Here is a 16,509-nt window from a genome sequence, read left to right as displayed (position 1 = left end):
CCAGGATGCTGAAAAAGAATTGCCTCCCCAAAGGTTGCCTGCTGGTGTAGACCAAGCGTTTTCACTAGCAATATCTACAGTGCTGGCACCCTTTAAAGACCAAGTAGATAAGCTAGCAAGAGTAGCCCAGGGGTTTTTAGTACTCCATCTCTAGAACCAGGCCCTAGTACTAGTGTAAAAGGGAGAAAAGAAGGCCTCTAAGCATGAAGTGGGGCACCTGGTGGGTTTCGATAAATTGACAGAAACCTTCCTAAAACATGCATCCCACTGGGAGGGCGATTGCCCCGGAGAAAACTGACTCGGTTACTCACAATTCGATGATGGGTTTCTCTATAAAGGGGAGGGTGACTCAAAAGGAAACCTTTCATTTGATGAAGATCAAGAATCTAGTAGACCATGGGGTCCGGGGTCCAATCTTTCTGATTCCCCAGATGGGGACACAAGCCATTCGGACATGTTTGATCCCTCTGGTATGCATCACCCCCACTCCTCCGAATGGACACCTGACCAAAAAGTGGCAGATTATGTTGCTAGCAAAATACGCCAGCCTTTAGTGAACGAGGTCAGAGCAAGGCTAAGGGAAGAATGCTCCCAGACCTTCACTGCAGGGGAAAGTAGCAGCCACTCCTGATATTGATGCAAAACTGTGCACATTCTTCAATAAATACATGAAAGAGCCTTAAAAAGGGCATAGATCGATCCTGGAGAAATTGACAGGATAAACTCAGACGTTGTTAGCCCTCTTCCCCAGATCATTTATGTGGCCTAACAAGCAAAACAATCAGGCGTTCCCATGTCCACTGAAATAGTAGCTGGTTGCGCGCAAAGAGCTGTTTGCTAGGTAAAGCAAACTGCATGCTTGTGGCAGCAAACATGAGATCCCTGCTCATTAAAATCGACCCCAAACTCAGTGAATTAGCAACTTCTGAGGCAGGGGCGATTGCCCAAGGTAACGTTTTTGGGGAGCCCTTTATCAAGGAGTTAGAGAAATTTGTGGCAACCTACTTTGCCCTTGACATGGCACACTCTTCAATTAAAAAGATCTTCCCTGGGAAGGTTTTTGCAAGGGCCAGGAGAGGCAGGGGACGCTCCTGTGGCTGCTCCTTCCACCAAGGTCCGCACCTAGAACCCAGTTTAAAAGAAACAACGTCTGGAACAATTGAAGACAGGGAACCTTCTACCCCAAGAGAGGCTCAGGCAGAGGAAGAAAGAACCGAGCCAGCAGAGGAAGCGCTAATGATCCAGGAGGAAACACCTGTAAGCAGTACCCCCCCCCCCCCAACACTTGAGGTGAGACACCTAAAGTATGCTCATGACTGGGGGAAGATTACAGTGGACTCGTGGGTCCTTCAACATTGAGGTTTTCACATCAAATTTTGCGGTCTCCAATTCAAATAACTCAACCAAGACCTCTGGTCTTTTTGAACGAAGAGATGATTCTCATTGATTCCGAGGTGATGGAGTCGTTACAAAAAAGGTGCCATTTGCAGGCCAGTGTTCCACCCTCAAAGGTTTTTAAGCAACTTATTTCTAGTACAAAAGAAGAACAAAGTCTTCATGCCAGTAATACATCTGAGAGAATTCAATAAGTGGTTGGTTTTCTGCCACTTTAGATGGAGGAAATCAATCTTCTAAGAGACATCCTTTTGACAGCAGACTGGATGGTCATGGCTGGATCTCAAGGATGCCTACCTCACGATTCCCATCTTCCTTCTTCATCGGAGATTTCTCCAGTTTGCACCAAGGACAGAGTTTCCTGCTGTATTCTCTTACAGATGGACAACATCTCAGTGGCCCAATACATCAACCGTTTGGGAGGAACACGGTGAAAGATGCTATCGGATTTGGTGAAGAACTTCTGGCTTTACTGCCTACAGAAAAAAATCATGCCGATGCCTCAATACTTTCGGGGGGGATTTAGAATACGGTGGTGGACTGGAACTCTAGGAACTTCACGGACAGCACAATTAGCAACTAGACCACACAGTCTTTCTAGCCCTGAAGGACAGATGGCGCCCAGCAATCTGGACCTTTTAGCTTCTCGAATGAACCACCAACTGGCTCAGATCCAGAGGGCGTAGCAGTGGATGCTTTCCACCTTTTCTGACGAGTCCCCTGGTGGCGACTCAGGTCAGATGACAAACAGCGTCTCTGGTGCTAGAAATGCCGATCTGGAAATCACAACCATGGTTCCTAACGCTGATGGAACTCTCCTGGGATCTCTCAATAGAACTGCCTTTATTCCATTCACATTCAATCCTAAGGGAGCAAAAAGGTTGCTTGCGTCCAATGGTCCTTCAGGGTCATCTATCACTTATGGTATGAAGGATTTCCAGGCATTCTAGGAAAATGATCACCTTTGAGCAGAGGCTGCAAAATTCACCCAACAAGCGTGGGCTTCGGGCACCACCAAGAGATATCGGTCGGCTTGGGGACAATGGGTTCGTTGGTGGGTGGAAAAACATCTGGATTCCTTGGGGGCAGAGGTTACACGTATAACAACATTTTTGGCAGAATTAGCCCAATCAGGACTAGCATACCGCACAATCAATTCCTTTAGGTCAGCCATATCTTCAGGGCATAATGCCATTGATAAACTGATTGGTGAACATCCTTGGATTTGCAAATTGATATAAGGTATTCAACTCTCAACCTCCTGAGCCCAGATATTCTGGTCTCTGGGTTGTTAACGTGGTTTTAAGACTACTGTTGGGTTGGCAAGATATTCAGTATTTGTCTAGGAAAGAGCTTTCAGCTAAATTAGCCATCTTACTTTGTCTCATATCATGCAAAAGAGTCACAGACATTCAAGCTCTGGATATTTCAGCCAGGGTTTTCACTTGAGAAGAGGTCACATTTACTATATCCAGGAGAACTAAGACGGATACCAAGTCTGTATTCTATCTGGCCTTTCAGGAACAACCCAAACTATATGTGGTAAGATGCATTAAAGCATATAAGGACATAACAGCTGACGTCAGACCACCAGGAGAGAGGCAGTTTCTCATCGCTATGCAGGAACTCTTTAAGGCAGTATTTTCTCCTTTCACTGTCAGGTGGGTATGGAGGCTCATGACAGAAACTGGGGTGGATATGATACATTTGGTGCTCACTCAAGGGGAGCCGTGGCATCTAAAGCCATTCAGGTAGGTGCCAGTCTTGAAGACATCATGCACACAGCGGATTGGTCATCCGAATCAACCTTTAAGAAGTTCTATTTCAAAAATATTTCCAAAGCCGCATGTCTGGTGGCAAGTAAGCTTTGAGCATGCATAATCCTCGTCTCTGGTCCTGACATAAGAATGAAAAGTTTCCTAGCTAACGAGAAGGAACACTTCAATTCTATTAAGGACAAGGAGGCAAGGATTTTCCCACCCAGGGACCTCAGAACATGATCTCCTGACCCTCCCTATGAAACTTAGTTTTCAGTAAATAAAGTCAATAATTGATAAACATGTAAATGGATATCTGGTGAACTAAATTGTAATTTTTTCTCATCTTGATGCAAAGAATCATCATGTTATGGATTCATTGGTATGACAGATTATCATAAATTGGTTACAAGTTTTTATAACGTGCACCGTTTGAATAGTATAATCACTCAAGGCTAGGGTGACCAGATGTCCCGGATTTCCCCAGACAGTCCCGGTTTTCAAAAGGACTGTCCAGGTGTACTGACGCTTTTGCTAATTTTACATAAATGTCCAAGTTTTTGGGGCAAAGGTCAGGTCAACCTGCAAACGCTTTTCTTAATTTTAACTGAATGTCACGGTTTTTAGGACAAAGGTCAGGTCAACCTGCGAGTCAGAAGTGAAAGGTATGCTCTCCTTTCACATGCACCTCTAGAGTCTTAAATATTTATGCTGCCTGCTTGTTTGTGTGTGTGCTCTCTCCCTAAAGACAAGGTAACATTGGCTCATACACAATTGGCATATTTAATTTACTTGTAAGTCCCTAGTAAAGCGCACTACATGTGCCCGGGGCCTGTAAATTCAATGCTACTAGGGGGCCTGCAGCACTGGTTGTGCCACCCACATAAGTAGCCCCTTAACCACGTCTCGGCCTGCCATTGAAGGGCTTGTCTGTGCAGTTTCACTGCCACTTCGCATTGGCATTTAAAAGTACTTGTCAAGCCTTAAACTTACCCTTTTTTATATACAAGTCATCCCTAAGGTAGGCCCTAGGTAACCCATAGGGCAGGGTGCTGTGTAGGTAAAAGGCAGACATGTACGTTTTATATGTCCTGATAGTGGAAAACTCCTAAATTTGTTTTCCACTACCATAAGTCCTGCTCCTTTCATAGGATAGCTGTGGAATTCCTATCGCCCGACACCCAGGACATCTTGTTTGGGGTCAAGGGCAACAAGTTTTTATGGTTACTTTGTCCTTGGGACAAGTAGGCCCAACCCTCTGCAGCACAAACCCTTTGGCTGCCTGTTTACAGAGAGTGTAACTCTCTGCAGTTGAGGTAATGTGTTTCCACAAAATAATGCTGTTCGAACTTGTATTTATGGTTCATTATTTGAAAGCCTTCATTATTAGGGTGAGTGCTGTAAATAAATGTTTTAAGGTCACACTTCACTACTGACGTTGGTTCCAGTACAAAAAAAACAAAAACGTGTATACACATGTTTGAAAAGTTTAGGCTATGAGGCTAAATATAATACTCCCAGAATGCTCTCTGATTAGATGCAAATGAAGTGTCATTTAGTAAAATGTGTTGATGCATGCTAGCATTTCCCAAAAATATTTCTAATGGAAAATCAGTGTAACCATTTTCAACACGAATATGGGAAGCATGAAAATAAACAAACACTGACAAAGCCAACTGGTCTGACATATTTTTATAAGTCTTTTAGTTTCATCAATGCGTGTCTTGTTTTGACATGGCTTTTGTAACACTTTATTGTTGTGGGAGCTACCAGGCCCTCAACATTGTAACAAACACTGGCAAAAAAAATAATAATAAGTTTTTGAACTCTAAAAGCACACGTTGCCACCAGTGGCATAACGAAGGCCCCGCAGCTGCCCTCCAGGGGGCCCCTTCAGCACAGCACCTGCCCTGAGTGAGTCTCGAGAGGGGGCTCCTCCATGTTCTTTGCAAAGGGGCACCCTCCAGTTTCGTTACGTCACTGATTGCCACTGTAGTTCCTGACACTGAACAAAACTATTTTGTGTGCCAATATGCTCCTTGTGGAAGAGCAGAATGCGATCACTCACAGTAAAATCAGCCGAAAGAGAGAGAAATAGAAGTTTAATAAAAACAAAATGTCTTTGTTAACACCAGACCTAATTAGGGACCAAGACCCACATGTAGGTAGCTTTTTTCATGTCGCAAACAGTGACTTTCGCTGTTTGCGACGTGCAAAAAGCACATTGTGATGCACAAACCCAGTTTTGCGATTCAGTAACCTAGTTACCGAATGGCAAAACGGGTTTGCGACTCGCAATTAGGAAGGGGTGTTCCATTCCTAATTGTGACTCGCAGTGCAATGTATGATTGTTTTGTGACCGCGAACGCGGGCGCAAACCAATCGCAGTTTGCACCCATTTCAAATGGGTGCTAACACTTTCGCAAAAGGGAAGGGGTCCCCATGGGACCCCTTCCCCATTGTGAATGTCACTTTTAAAAAAATTTCAGAGCAGGCAGTGGTCCTGCGGACCACTGCCTGCTCTGAAAAAATGAAACGAAAAAGTTTAATTTTTCATTTTTGTAATGCATCTCGTTTTCCTTTAAGGAAGCAGTCACAGACATGGTGGTCTGCTGTCTCAAGCAGGCCACCATCCCTGTGAGGGCCGCTATTCGCAAGGGGGTTGCAAATTGCGACCCACCTCATGATTATTCACTAGTTGGGCATTTGCGAAGCCCTTGCGAATCACAGATGGTGTCAGGGACACCATCCTACATTCGGGTTTGCGACTCGCAAATTGCGAGTCGCTCTGACTCGCAATTTGTGGGTCGCAAATCTGAACCTACCTACATGTGGCCCCAAATTCTTAAAGAAAGTCACAAAAGTGCACCCATGGTATATGTCGTACCCCTATAAAATATTTGTGAACTGTATTTTAGCATGGGTAAATACACATGTGTAGATTTGCTCATGTGAAAATCTATTGAGCTTTTGTAAGTTCATTTTCCCTCCGGCAACTTTCTTCCCAACCCTGGAAGAAGTTCTAATTCTGCCATTGTCAGGAGTAAATGTCCAACCTTTCTTATTATAGGAAAATATTAGAGAGAAGCTGGTGAAAATCTTTAAAACATGCAGGTTAGTAGGTTTGCAGACTCAAAGGCATTCCAGCCCTGGAACTATTGCTTACTGCTTCCTCCAGCCCAAGTATGCAGATCTGCAGAAAGGTGGCAAAATAAGGAAATTGCTACAGTAGGGATTGAAACTGCAAGTATTCAAGCCCTACTATGGTAGTAGCCCTGGCATAATCAGAGAGGCTATTATCAGAGCTCTTACATAATGAGATTGCTGCCATAATTTGTCGCCACACTACATGGCACCAAAGGGACAAGTAGATCTTTTAACAGGACAAGTAGATTTGAGAAGCAACCTGTCCCCTGGACAAGTAGATATTTTAATAAATTCCACACCCCTGGGCCAGAATGGTAATCGAAAATCCTGCTTATTGGTGAGGTTGGATTTTATATCACTATTTTAGAAATGGAACTTTTAGAAAACTAGCATTTCTCTGCACTTAAAATCCATCGGTGCCTTACAGCCTGTCTCCAATCAACATCTGGTTAGTCCTCAGATGCCCATTGACTGCATTCTGGGGAAATGAGTTACCCATGGTGGCAGAACTTAGAGGGGGTGACTCCTAAGGGCACCCTGACCGTTCAGTTGTCTGGCAGTACCACTCCCCAGAGGAGGGTACGGGAGCCCAGATGTAGGGGCAAGGTGAGGGAGGACTAATCCCTGTCCCGTGTTCACCCTAAGGGCATAGACCCTGGGTCGATTAACCAGTGTAAGGATACCACCCCTGAACTGGTGGGAGGTAGAGTGGAGAAGTGGTACAAGGCCTCTTTGGGCATTGCCCCCCATTCTGGGATGCCTTGGAGGTCAGGGAAACCTCAGGAGCCCATATTGAACTTCCTTCCAGCCCCCAGGCTGGAGGAGAAGCTTACCCAATGGCCCCACTCAAGGCATTCACTAAATAGTGGATGGCCTGGGGCCTGTCTCTTGGCATTGACAGCTGTCAGCTGCCTCTGTTGGTTGCTGTCCTTGTGGACAGAGTTTTCCTTGGGCTGGGAACAGAAGTCAGACCCAAGGAGTCGAACGGGTCACATCACTCTGCTGGCCATAGTAGTACTGACTGCCTAATGGGATGCATCTGTCAGCAAATTAAGGTTAGGAGCTTCACAGATGGGGTCCCTAGATGAGGAGAAGGGTTCCCCATGGGTCTGTTCAGTGGCCCCAGAGAGTCCAGACAGAGGAGCCTCACTGATTTCAGAAAGGCATAGAACTGGAAGCGCACCTGCAGTAGTGGGCCATTGTCCATGTTCTATCACCCTAAGCAGGGAAGTCCATCAAAGTATTGATTAACCTACCCTGGCTTTAGACTGGAAGGAGGGTATGTTGGAAATGGCCTCTCTGCAGGGTCACCCCCAAACTTTTTGCCTTCCTTCTTTTCTTTTTCTGACCTCATTTTTGCTAGCTTTAGGACTCTATATACTTTACCACTGCAAACCAGTGTTAAAGTGCATGTGCTATCTCCCTAAAAATATGGTAATATTGGCTGATACCCAATTGGCATATTTAATTTACTTGTAAGTCCCTAGTAAAGTGCACTACATGTGCCCAGGGCCTGTAAACTGAATGCTACTAGTGGGTCTGCAGTGCTGGTTGTGTCACCCACATAAGTAGCCCCTTAACCATGCCTCAGGCCTGCCATTGCAAGGCCTGTGTGTGCAGTTTCACTGCCACTTCGACTTGGCATTTAAAAGTACTTGCCAAGCCTGAAACTCCCCTTTGTCTACATATAAGTCACCCCTAAGGTAGGCTCTAGGTAACTGTTAGGGCAGGGTGCTATGTAGGTAAAAGGCAGGACATGTACATGTGGGTTTTATATGTATTGTAGTAGAAAACTCTTAAATTTGTTTACCACTACTGTGAAGCCTGCTACTTTCATAGATAGGATAGCATTATGACTACCCTCACATACTGTTTGAGTGGTAGGTTTTGATCAGAAAGGGGTAACCAGGTCATATTTAGTATGGTCATAATGGTAATAGAAAATCCTGGATTTTGTAAAACTATTTTAGAAATTCCACTTTTAGAAAGCTAGCATTTCTCTGCACTTAAAATCCTTATCGCCTGTCTCCAATCAACGTCTGGGCTGGTCTGGTTGACAGCTTCCTTGTGCATTTCGACCAGAAAACCACAAACACAGGACACCCAGTCACACCTCCACTCATCTGCATACTGAATGGATCTTCCTGGGCTGGAAGGGTGGAGGACCTGACACACTTCAAAGGCTAGTGGCCTGCCCTCACACAAAGGACTGCCAAACCCCATACTGGGACCTTTACAGACAGACCTGTACTGAAAGGGGAACTTGTGCACTTCAAAACCACCCTTTGAAGTCTCCCCCACTTCAAGTGCATTTTGGGGTATATAAACTGGGTCTATGACCCCACCAACTCAGTTGTGGTTACTATGGACACTTATTCCCAATGTTTCATGTAGTTGTGATATTTCTTCTTTCATACGTTATTTGAAAACTGCTACTTCAATAAAGTGAAGAAGGAAATGCATAATCCTCGCCTCCCTGTCCTTAATAGAATTGAAACTTTCCTTCTCGGTAGCTAGGAAATGTTTTCATTTTTGCACTCCATTCCACCCCTTCTACTGCATGGCAAATACGTAAGTTCAAGGTGTCCTGACCCAATAGTTATGAGGTTAGCCTTTTACTTATGTGCAGTCATTTTACATGTATTTAAGCCTGTGCAGCTACACAGATGTCTAGCGTTTCCTAGCAAGGTCAAGCTACGTGACACCTGCATGCCTGCATTTTGGTCTTTTTCCTTTATTTCCACAAATTCAGTCTGGAGAACTAATTTTTGGGTTGGAAATCGGGAAGTATCAATTAAGGCACACTTTCTTAATTTTTTTTATTTGTTGGAGCAAATTCTTGAATTAAAAACGATTGCCTAAAATTTATTTTTTTAAAACAAACCCACATGCTTTTTACATTGTGTAATGTCTACATCTACTCTTATTAGTATAAATTTGAGCAATCCAAAGGAGTTCTTATCCATTCTGCGTGAAACACCGATTAAATGGACAGGCTGGAAAGAGTATTTTCTAAAATATATGGTCACATCACAAGATAATGATGGATCACTATCTCCTGAAAGGAAGAAATATAACCTTATAAGCTGCTTGGGTCCAGAAGACCTTCTTATTTATACACAAATGCAGAAAGTTGACAGGAATGGAGACACTGATGTTTTCAAAAGTGTGGTGTTGGATTTAGATGAGCATAACACTCCCATACTTCTGCTGTCATAAGAAACACTTCTTTCAAAGGAAACTGGAAGATGGTGAAAGTATGGAGGGCTATGTATCTGCACTTAAAAAGTTAGCAGCAAAGTGCACATTTGGGAAACTTGCACAACAAATGTATTTGTGATCAGGTAGCTATGCAGTCCAAGAATAAAGGAATACAAGAAGGGCTATAGACTGATGTAGGTTCAAACTGAAAGGGAATGCTGTCTTTTAATGAAGAAAACAGAGTTATCAGAAGATTGTGCAAAAAAGCCATGTTAACTCATGATACTGAATTGTTAGTCAACACGATTACTGAAAGGAAAGAACTATAATTCTGGTTAAAAAAAAAAAAAAAAGAGTTTGAAAATATCTATGGTACTAAGAAGGAGTTCCGCAAGGGGTACAGTAGTAGCCAATAACATTATTGCACATTCAGCGAGATTCGAGAAATTTCCTGCAAAAGAGGTTAAATGCTTAGAATGTGGTATTACTGGCGACTCTGCAAGGGTCTGCAAGAGGAAAACAAAGAGAAAGGTTTTGGTTGCAAGCACTGCTGATAGTAAAACTGATTCAGAGGAAAACAACGCTAATAATGAAGTCACTTCGCAGAAAGCTTCTACAAAAAAAGGTGGTGTTGAACATTAATGGAAATGATTGTAGTCAACCTTTTTGTGGGCAGGTGGTTTCTATTGCAGGTTGCAGCAGATTATGGATCCACTTACTATCACTGCATGTTCAGTTTGCGAAAAGAATTGAGGAATGCCCATGACCTTTTTTTAGGCTAGTTTATATGGGCAGAAACATCTCGGCAGGTAATACATATAGGGGCACAACGTGGGCATAATACTCATTATAACCCTGCAGATAACTCCTTGATGGAGTAATTTTAACCATATCAAGGATACCACCCTAATAAAACAGGACACTGTCTGTGGTTTATCCTTAGATATTTTTACTTACATCTGGACCTGAGTTCCTTGTCTGGTCAGATAATTTCTCTTAACTCCCTCAGGATAGCCCCACTTGAGGTCGAGTCCGCCTTAGTAGTATCATCTTACCAGGGTGGGATGAGGTGGCCGATGATGAAGCATGTCACATTATGTCAGTGAGCCCACCTCGTTCAAATATTTGAGATTTCCAGGAATTATGGACGAGAAGGGATACGCCTGTACAGATTTTGTGTAACAGAAAGCTTCAGGCTGAAGACAGTAGGAGTACCACACACTATATGTGTTAGTGAGACGAATCGAGGCTAGCATTGTATTCCGTCACACCTCATCTTGCCTTTCCCCCTTGTGTGTAATAAAACTAAGTGTTTACTCATCGTATCAGGGTTAAAGCTTCGGCTGTTCTCAAATTACATAAAACATGAAACATTCCCATTATTGTGAAAGCTGAAGGTAAGTAGCAGTTAAGAAAATTGCAAGATTCTGGCACTTAGACAGTTGAAGCATTTGAATGGATTTCGCCAGTGGTTGTTGCTGGATGGACCAATGGTAAAATCTGTGTGTGGGTAGATATGAGATGTTTAAATGACAATATTCTTATAAATCAATTTCCATTACCAAGAGTCTTTTACTAGGTACGCCAAGGGGCTTTCCACCATATACTTATCTTCGGCATATCACAGTTTTCCTTTGCATCCTTCTAGTAGATATTTAACAGGACTTTGTAGCCCTTTTGGTTGCTTTCAATTCTGCTGTATGCCTTTCGGGCTTGCTTTTGCGGCTGCGGTATTCAAGGACTATAGCCAGAACAGTTTGGTGATATGAAGGGTAGTTGTTTTTCCAAATACATTTTAATTATTGGTCGAAGCAAGAAAGAGCATGGGGAAAGGCTAAACAGTATTTTATGAGTGTTACGAGATATAGGTTTTACAGTGGAAATTCTAAAATGCAGATTTGCGGAGAAGAAAGTTACATATTTGGGTCATAAAATCAGTGATAATGGGCTCAAACCAAAAGAAAAACTTGTAGATGAACCATCACTCCAATCTAAGGATGATCTTGGGTCAATATTGGGTATGGCCGAATTTTATTTTAACTACATGGACAATTTCTTTGAGAAAATGCATGTCATGAAAGCTTTACTGAAATCTAAAGCTAAATTTGTTTGGTCCAATGAATGTCAAAGTTTCTTTACGGTAATCAAAAATGCTATCTGTAGCGAGCCCAATTTACAAAGTTTGATCCGACAGCTATCACTATTGTAACTATGGAAGCAAATAGTAAAGGATTGGGAAGTGTACTTATTCAATTTGATGAGGAAGGTAAAGAGACAGGAGTTGTTTACTATCACCAACAGACGAAAAATATTCTGTCATAGAAAGGCTTGTATTTAGAAAGCTAGGAATGAGCTTGTGAATGATTATTTTGTTGTTAAGAGGTGATAAAATTATTCCTCACAAAGGAATGCTTGAGAAAATTATTAGTCTTTGTCATGAGGGACATTTTGGCATTACCAGGACTAAACATAATGTGAGAGAGCTGTATTTGTTGCATAAGGTGGATTCGGAGACTGAAAGATTTGTGAGGGCACGTATTGACTGTGAAAGAGCTGACAAGACTCCGAATACCCTTAATCCTCAGATTAGTTTTTCCCCAAGGTAGATTAGGACAACCTAAAGTAGCAGCTTTGGACATGATGAGGCCGATTAAATGGCAAGAAGGTAGTTGCAAAAGCATCAAAGGTTTGGGTGACATGTTTTCTAGACTGATAGAATTGTGTATTGTTGAGAAAGTTGATCCTGGAGCGGTGATTACATTTTTGAGTGAAGTATTTTTTAGAAGGGATTTGCTGCATTTATCCTTACAGATAATGGCATAAATTTAAGACAAATTAATTAAAAGTGGCTAGTATTGCCCAAAATGTACTGCCCTTTATCATCCTAGTGGTAACAGTATTGTGGAGAGGGACAACAGTCAAAGGAATATTACGGCTGTCCAATAAAGGCAGTAAGTGTTGGAATTTTGAATTAAGGAGAACGATATGGACTAATGGAATAACTTCCTGTGATTCTGTAGATGACAGTCCATTTACAATAATGAGAAACAGAGTACCATGTTTTAAAGTTAATCCTGGCTGGATGAAGAGACATAAAATAGTAAACTGGGATGTCAATTAGGTGAAAGAACGTATTATTACATTGTAAACTGCAATACAATTCTAAACATGGAGTGCAACAGGTTAAACCTCAAGTAGGACAGTACGTACGTCTGAAGAGTGTGAGGAAAACTGCAAGGGGACAGAGCAAGTTAAGTAACCCCAAGAGATTTACTAAATTGACGAATAACCCAGTTATGTTGGAGGATGGGTGTGCATGGCACATGAGTCCATCTTACATGAGATCAGGTAAAGGTTGTGAGGATGATGGTGTGTTGGATAACAAAGTAGAATCATACAGTATTTACTGGTGGCTGGATTCTAATAATGCAATTTCAGGTGAACAGGTGAATTATGAGCCAATTGATAGCTTCGATTCCATGTTTGAGTGTGCGTCAGGAGACAAACCTAATTAATTTGTTAGGAAGGATGAGAATGCCGCTCAAACTAATGAGATGAGAACATCTTGTGGGTGAATAGCGAAGAACCCTAAACATTTTGAAATCTATGACTGAAGTTTATTTTTTTAATGTGATATATATATATATATATATATATATACACACATACACACACATATGTAAACACACACATTCACACACGTGAGGATTGTGTAGTGTTGCTTTCTCTGTCCATTAAGTGGGTTAGAATGTAAAGTAAGGATTGGTGTTCTTTTATTTTATGTTCTCTGTATTTAAGTGGGGTTTAGAAGGTTGTAAACGATTTTTAACTTGTATGTAACACGCCGGTTACAGGGTCTGTTCGTTGTTTATGTTGAATAAAGGATTTACTTTCTTCACAAAGTCCGTGCTCTGAGAATCATTGCTACAGCATGCTGTCTGTAGCCCGCAGGACCGAAGTGGATGCGCCAGTTGCTTTGATATGCTAATACACTCAGCATGCGTTAGTGAACACTATCTTGCTCTACAATGAAGGGATATCTGCTGCATTTGAGCACGGATACTTTTGAAATTTACTTCAGCAATGTTGCAGCTTTTTTTAAGGTCCCTTCAAGACCATCACAACTCTAAAAAAGAAATGTACAGAACTGAATTATTCCACTCATGATAAAGTGCAACCAAGCGGTAAACGGCTGATTCTAGTGCCAGCCGACTACTGAATTCTGTGTGTCTCAGGACAGGGTAACCTGCAGGTCACTGGTAAAGTAAATCCCATCCACCCACAACACTGACCTGCGGCTACCGCTCCCGCAAAGACAAATTTCCTCTTGTGCCGCTTCAAGAAACTCCACACGGACAGCATCTTCCGCGCGGCACGGGCAAGAGTGGCTGTAGCCTCCGACAGCAGCACCTGCCGCGCACACAGAAGCTACTGATGCGCATGCGCTGACGTAGGTGGAGATAAGGTTAGTGGGATGACAAGGGTCCGAGGATGACCAGCACACACAACCACACAGCCGTGTGATGGATTTAGGTGTCTGAACCAAGCGGCGCACCGCCCAATCCGCTCCTCCGGAAACTACGAATCATGTTTCATGGTTCCAGGCGGAACCAATGTATGCCTGACACACTTAGACACAGACGTAGGACTAAAGTATTTTTCTATCTGACTGCTCTGTGCTAAATACAGATGCCCATCTTCTATTTTGAGAGCTATCTGCTGTTCCAAACCAGTGTGCACGTGCAAGTTCACATAGCTATCTCAAGCCCCTGTTCCTTGGAATTGACACAGCAACCGACTCCTTCTTGCGCCCGGTGTCTTATTGCTTATTTCAGACCAAAGTGCACATAGATGGTGCCTTTCAATCTGTCAAAATCATTGGTGGCACAGGCGGTTGTAAGTGAATACCGAACTAAGAAACATCTTTAAATGTTAATAATCGTAGGCGCCATCTTAGAATGGTAAATACGCTCCGCTTATGTGACTAATACGTGCTTCCAGTCAAACAGTTGCTTATATTTTCACGAAAGAAAACTCCAATGCCAAATGAATTGGTAAACAGCGAACGACGACTGATCCTTGCATAAGAGGGCTTGTGCACACTACTAGCACCTTTTACTTTTACTAGCATTCCTAAACACCTGGGGGGCGAGGTTGGGCAGCACTATGATGATGCTTACTGGTGCCACTGAAAAAGGACTAAAGTAAACACGTGCAGGCCAGGCTTCTAAACTTAGGTGCTTCGCTTTTTCATTTTGTCCGGTTGTTGGTGTTCTTTCATTGATCACGAGTGGGCGTATGGACATCGGAGAGGAAAAACCCGCGGCTGATGGGCTAAACACTGAGCAGAGGCATTGGATGCAGAAAGCTTTTTTAATGGTAATGGAAAAGAGATTAAATGTATTGGCCCAATATGATAATAGTTTATCTACTCTGCCCGTTTCCACTTAAAGCACCTATCCAACGTCAGGGAGGTAATTGGAATGATCTGTCAACAGGATTTAGCTGATAATTTTTAGAGGTGGCTGAGCCAAGAAATTAACAGAAGGAGCCGAGGCTCCACAGTCCGTGCACGAACGGATCCCTGATATGTTTTGCCATGTAAATTATACAACGACCACAATTTAGAACTGTGCAGTGATGAGCTGTGTTAGAATGTAATGGAATGTTCAGGGTAGATGTCTGCTCTTTAGTTCTCTTTGTGGAGTTTCATGTGAATTCTGAAGGTGCTAAAGGTGATTCCCTCTGTATGTGACTTATCACAACATGCACAGGCTAAACAACCTTGCACATACCTGTCAATATCTCTTTCAATGCTTACCATTGTTAGCACGTCGGTCCTCACTAAGTAAACTTACAAAATGACGCATATAGGTTGATGAACCTATTGATTCGCAAGGAGTATCCTAGCTATGATGTGACCAATGTTCTCAGTACTCAATGCACAAAATTCAATAACCATTGAGACCAATCATTAAGCAATAAGCTTCATGCCATTACTTTTCAGCCATGAATAACCACACCTCAATTAACGTTTTAGTAATTTTATTTTCCTTTTTGTTACAATACTAAATCATGAGATTAATTCAAACTCAATTCAATTCATATAAAAACAGAATTAATTAGTTAGAAGACGCCAAAAACAATCTAATCAAAGCTTGCATCAGAGTACATTCTAAAGCATTAACACAAGTCAATAAAAGAATCAAAGGCAATAAATAATTTCTAGTAATGGAGTTCAGCAAATTAGTCAGTCAACCGTGTGTCTCTGTAATCTGTCAATCGTCATGTAAGGAACCCTCCTCTAACCCAGATTAGCATCAGCATGTGGGACTTCATGCAAAACAATTTAGAAACAAGAATTTAGGAACATCTAGCTAAGAATAATACTATTTAAACAATGCAGTTGGTACCTAGAAAGGAAAAGCACAAAAATAAAATTCAGTCACATTGTCATATCTACCTATCTACGGTATGGGTCAGCAACAGAGTCAGTCTTCGTCCTCAGGTCATCAGTCGAGCAGCATCACATCAGACTCTCAGTCAGAGTATGAGCCCAATGACAGAATCTCGAATCTCTTCATCCCAATATCGCATCACAATTTAGGAATATGGTCTGCACCCCTAACAACTGACTTCTCTTCCCTCTGTCACGTTGTTATATCAAAGTCACCCAGACTATCCACCAATTTCCAATTGGTCAATTAATCGTACGTTATTACCCTACCCAATAGAGACCGTAAATCAAATCTATGAATTCTAATATTTCCCAGTTAACATGTCGTTGATTGGTTCGCCTTACGATGTTCTCATCATCCGGCTCGTCAGGTATAAAAAATGTTGCATCTTTTCCAGTCAGTGTCTTCATTGTTCCGTTCCTGGGAAAGTACATCTCATGCACATTACACACTATTAGATACATTGCTAGGGACACCATCTCCTGATCGTCGGTTCACATAGAAAGCTTCGACTAGACATTTTATTAAACAATAAGCAGTTGATAGTTAGT

At 42.3% G+C, this 16,509-nt stretch overlaps 2 protein-coding genes across 4 annotated transcripts in view; one reads left to right on the top strand and one right to left on the bottom strand.

Moving 5' to 3' along the window:
• The window catches only part of PEX3 (peroxisomal biogenesis factor 3), a 137,158-nt gene extending 123,107 nt beyond the window's left edge, over positions 1-14,051 (bottom strand). Inside the window, exon 1 of the mRNA XM_069235121.1 lies at positions 13,793-14,051. Coding sequence (XP_069091222.1) covers positions 13,793-13,862 — 70 coding nt within the window. The 5' untranslated portion in view covers positions 13,863-14,051. The remainder of the gene's footprint in view (positions 1-13,792) is intronic.
• A 622-nt stretch (positions 14,052-14,673) lies between these two features.
• Positions 14,674-16,509, top strand: part of ADAT2 (adenosine deaminase tRNA specific 2) — a 109,671-nt gene continuing 107,835 nt past the window's right edge. Inside the window, exon 1 of one of the 3 annotated variants that reach the window (XM_069235118.1) lies at positions 14,674-14,879. In XM_069235118.1, coding sequence (XP_069091219.1) covers positions 14,799-14,879 — 81 coding nt within the window. In that variant the 5' untranslated portion in view covers positions 14,674-14,798. The remainder of the gene's footprint in view (positions 14,880-16,509) is intronic. The other 2 variants (XM_069235120.1, XM_069235119.1) reach the window with 2 other exon arrangements.

The sequence above is a fragment of the Pleurodeles waltl genome, chromosome 5 (genome assembly GCF_031143425.1).
Source record: "Pleurodeles waltl isolate 20211129_DDA chromosome 5, aPleWal1.hap1.20221129, whole genome shotgun sequence".
NCBI classification, from domain to species: Eukaryota; Metazoa; Chordata; class Amphibia; order Caudata; family Salamandridae; genus Pleurodeles; species Pleurodeles waltl.
Note: the sequence above shows the minus strand (reverse complement) of the source record. Positions and strands in the feature narration are given on the sequence as shown.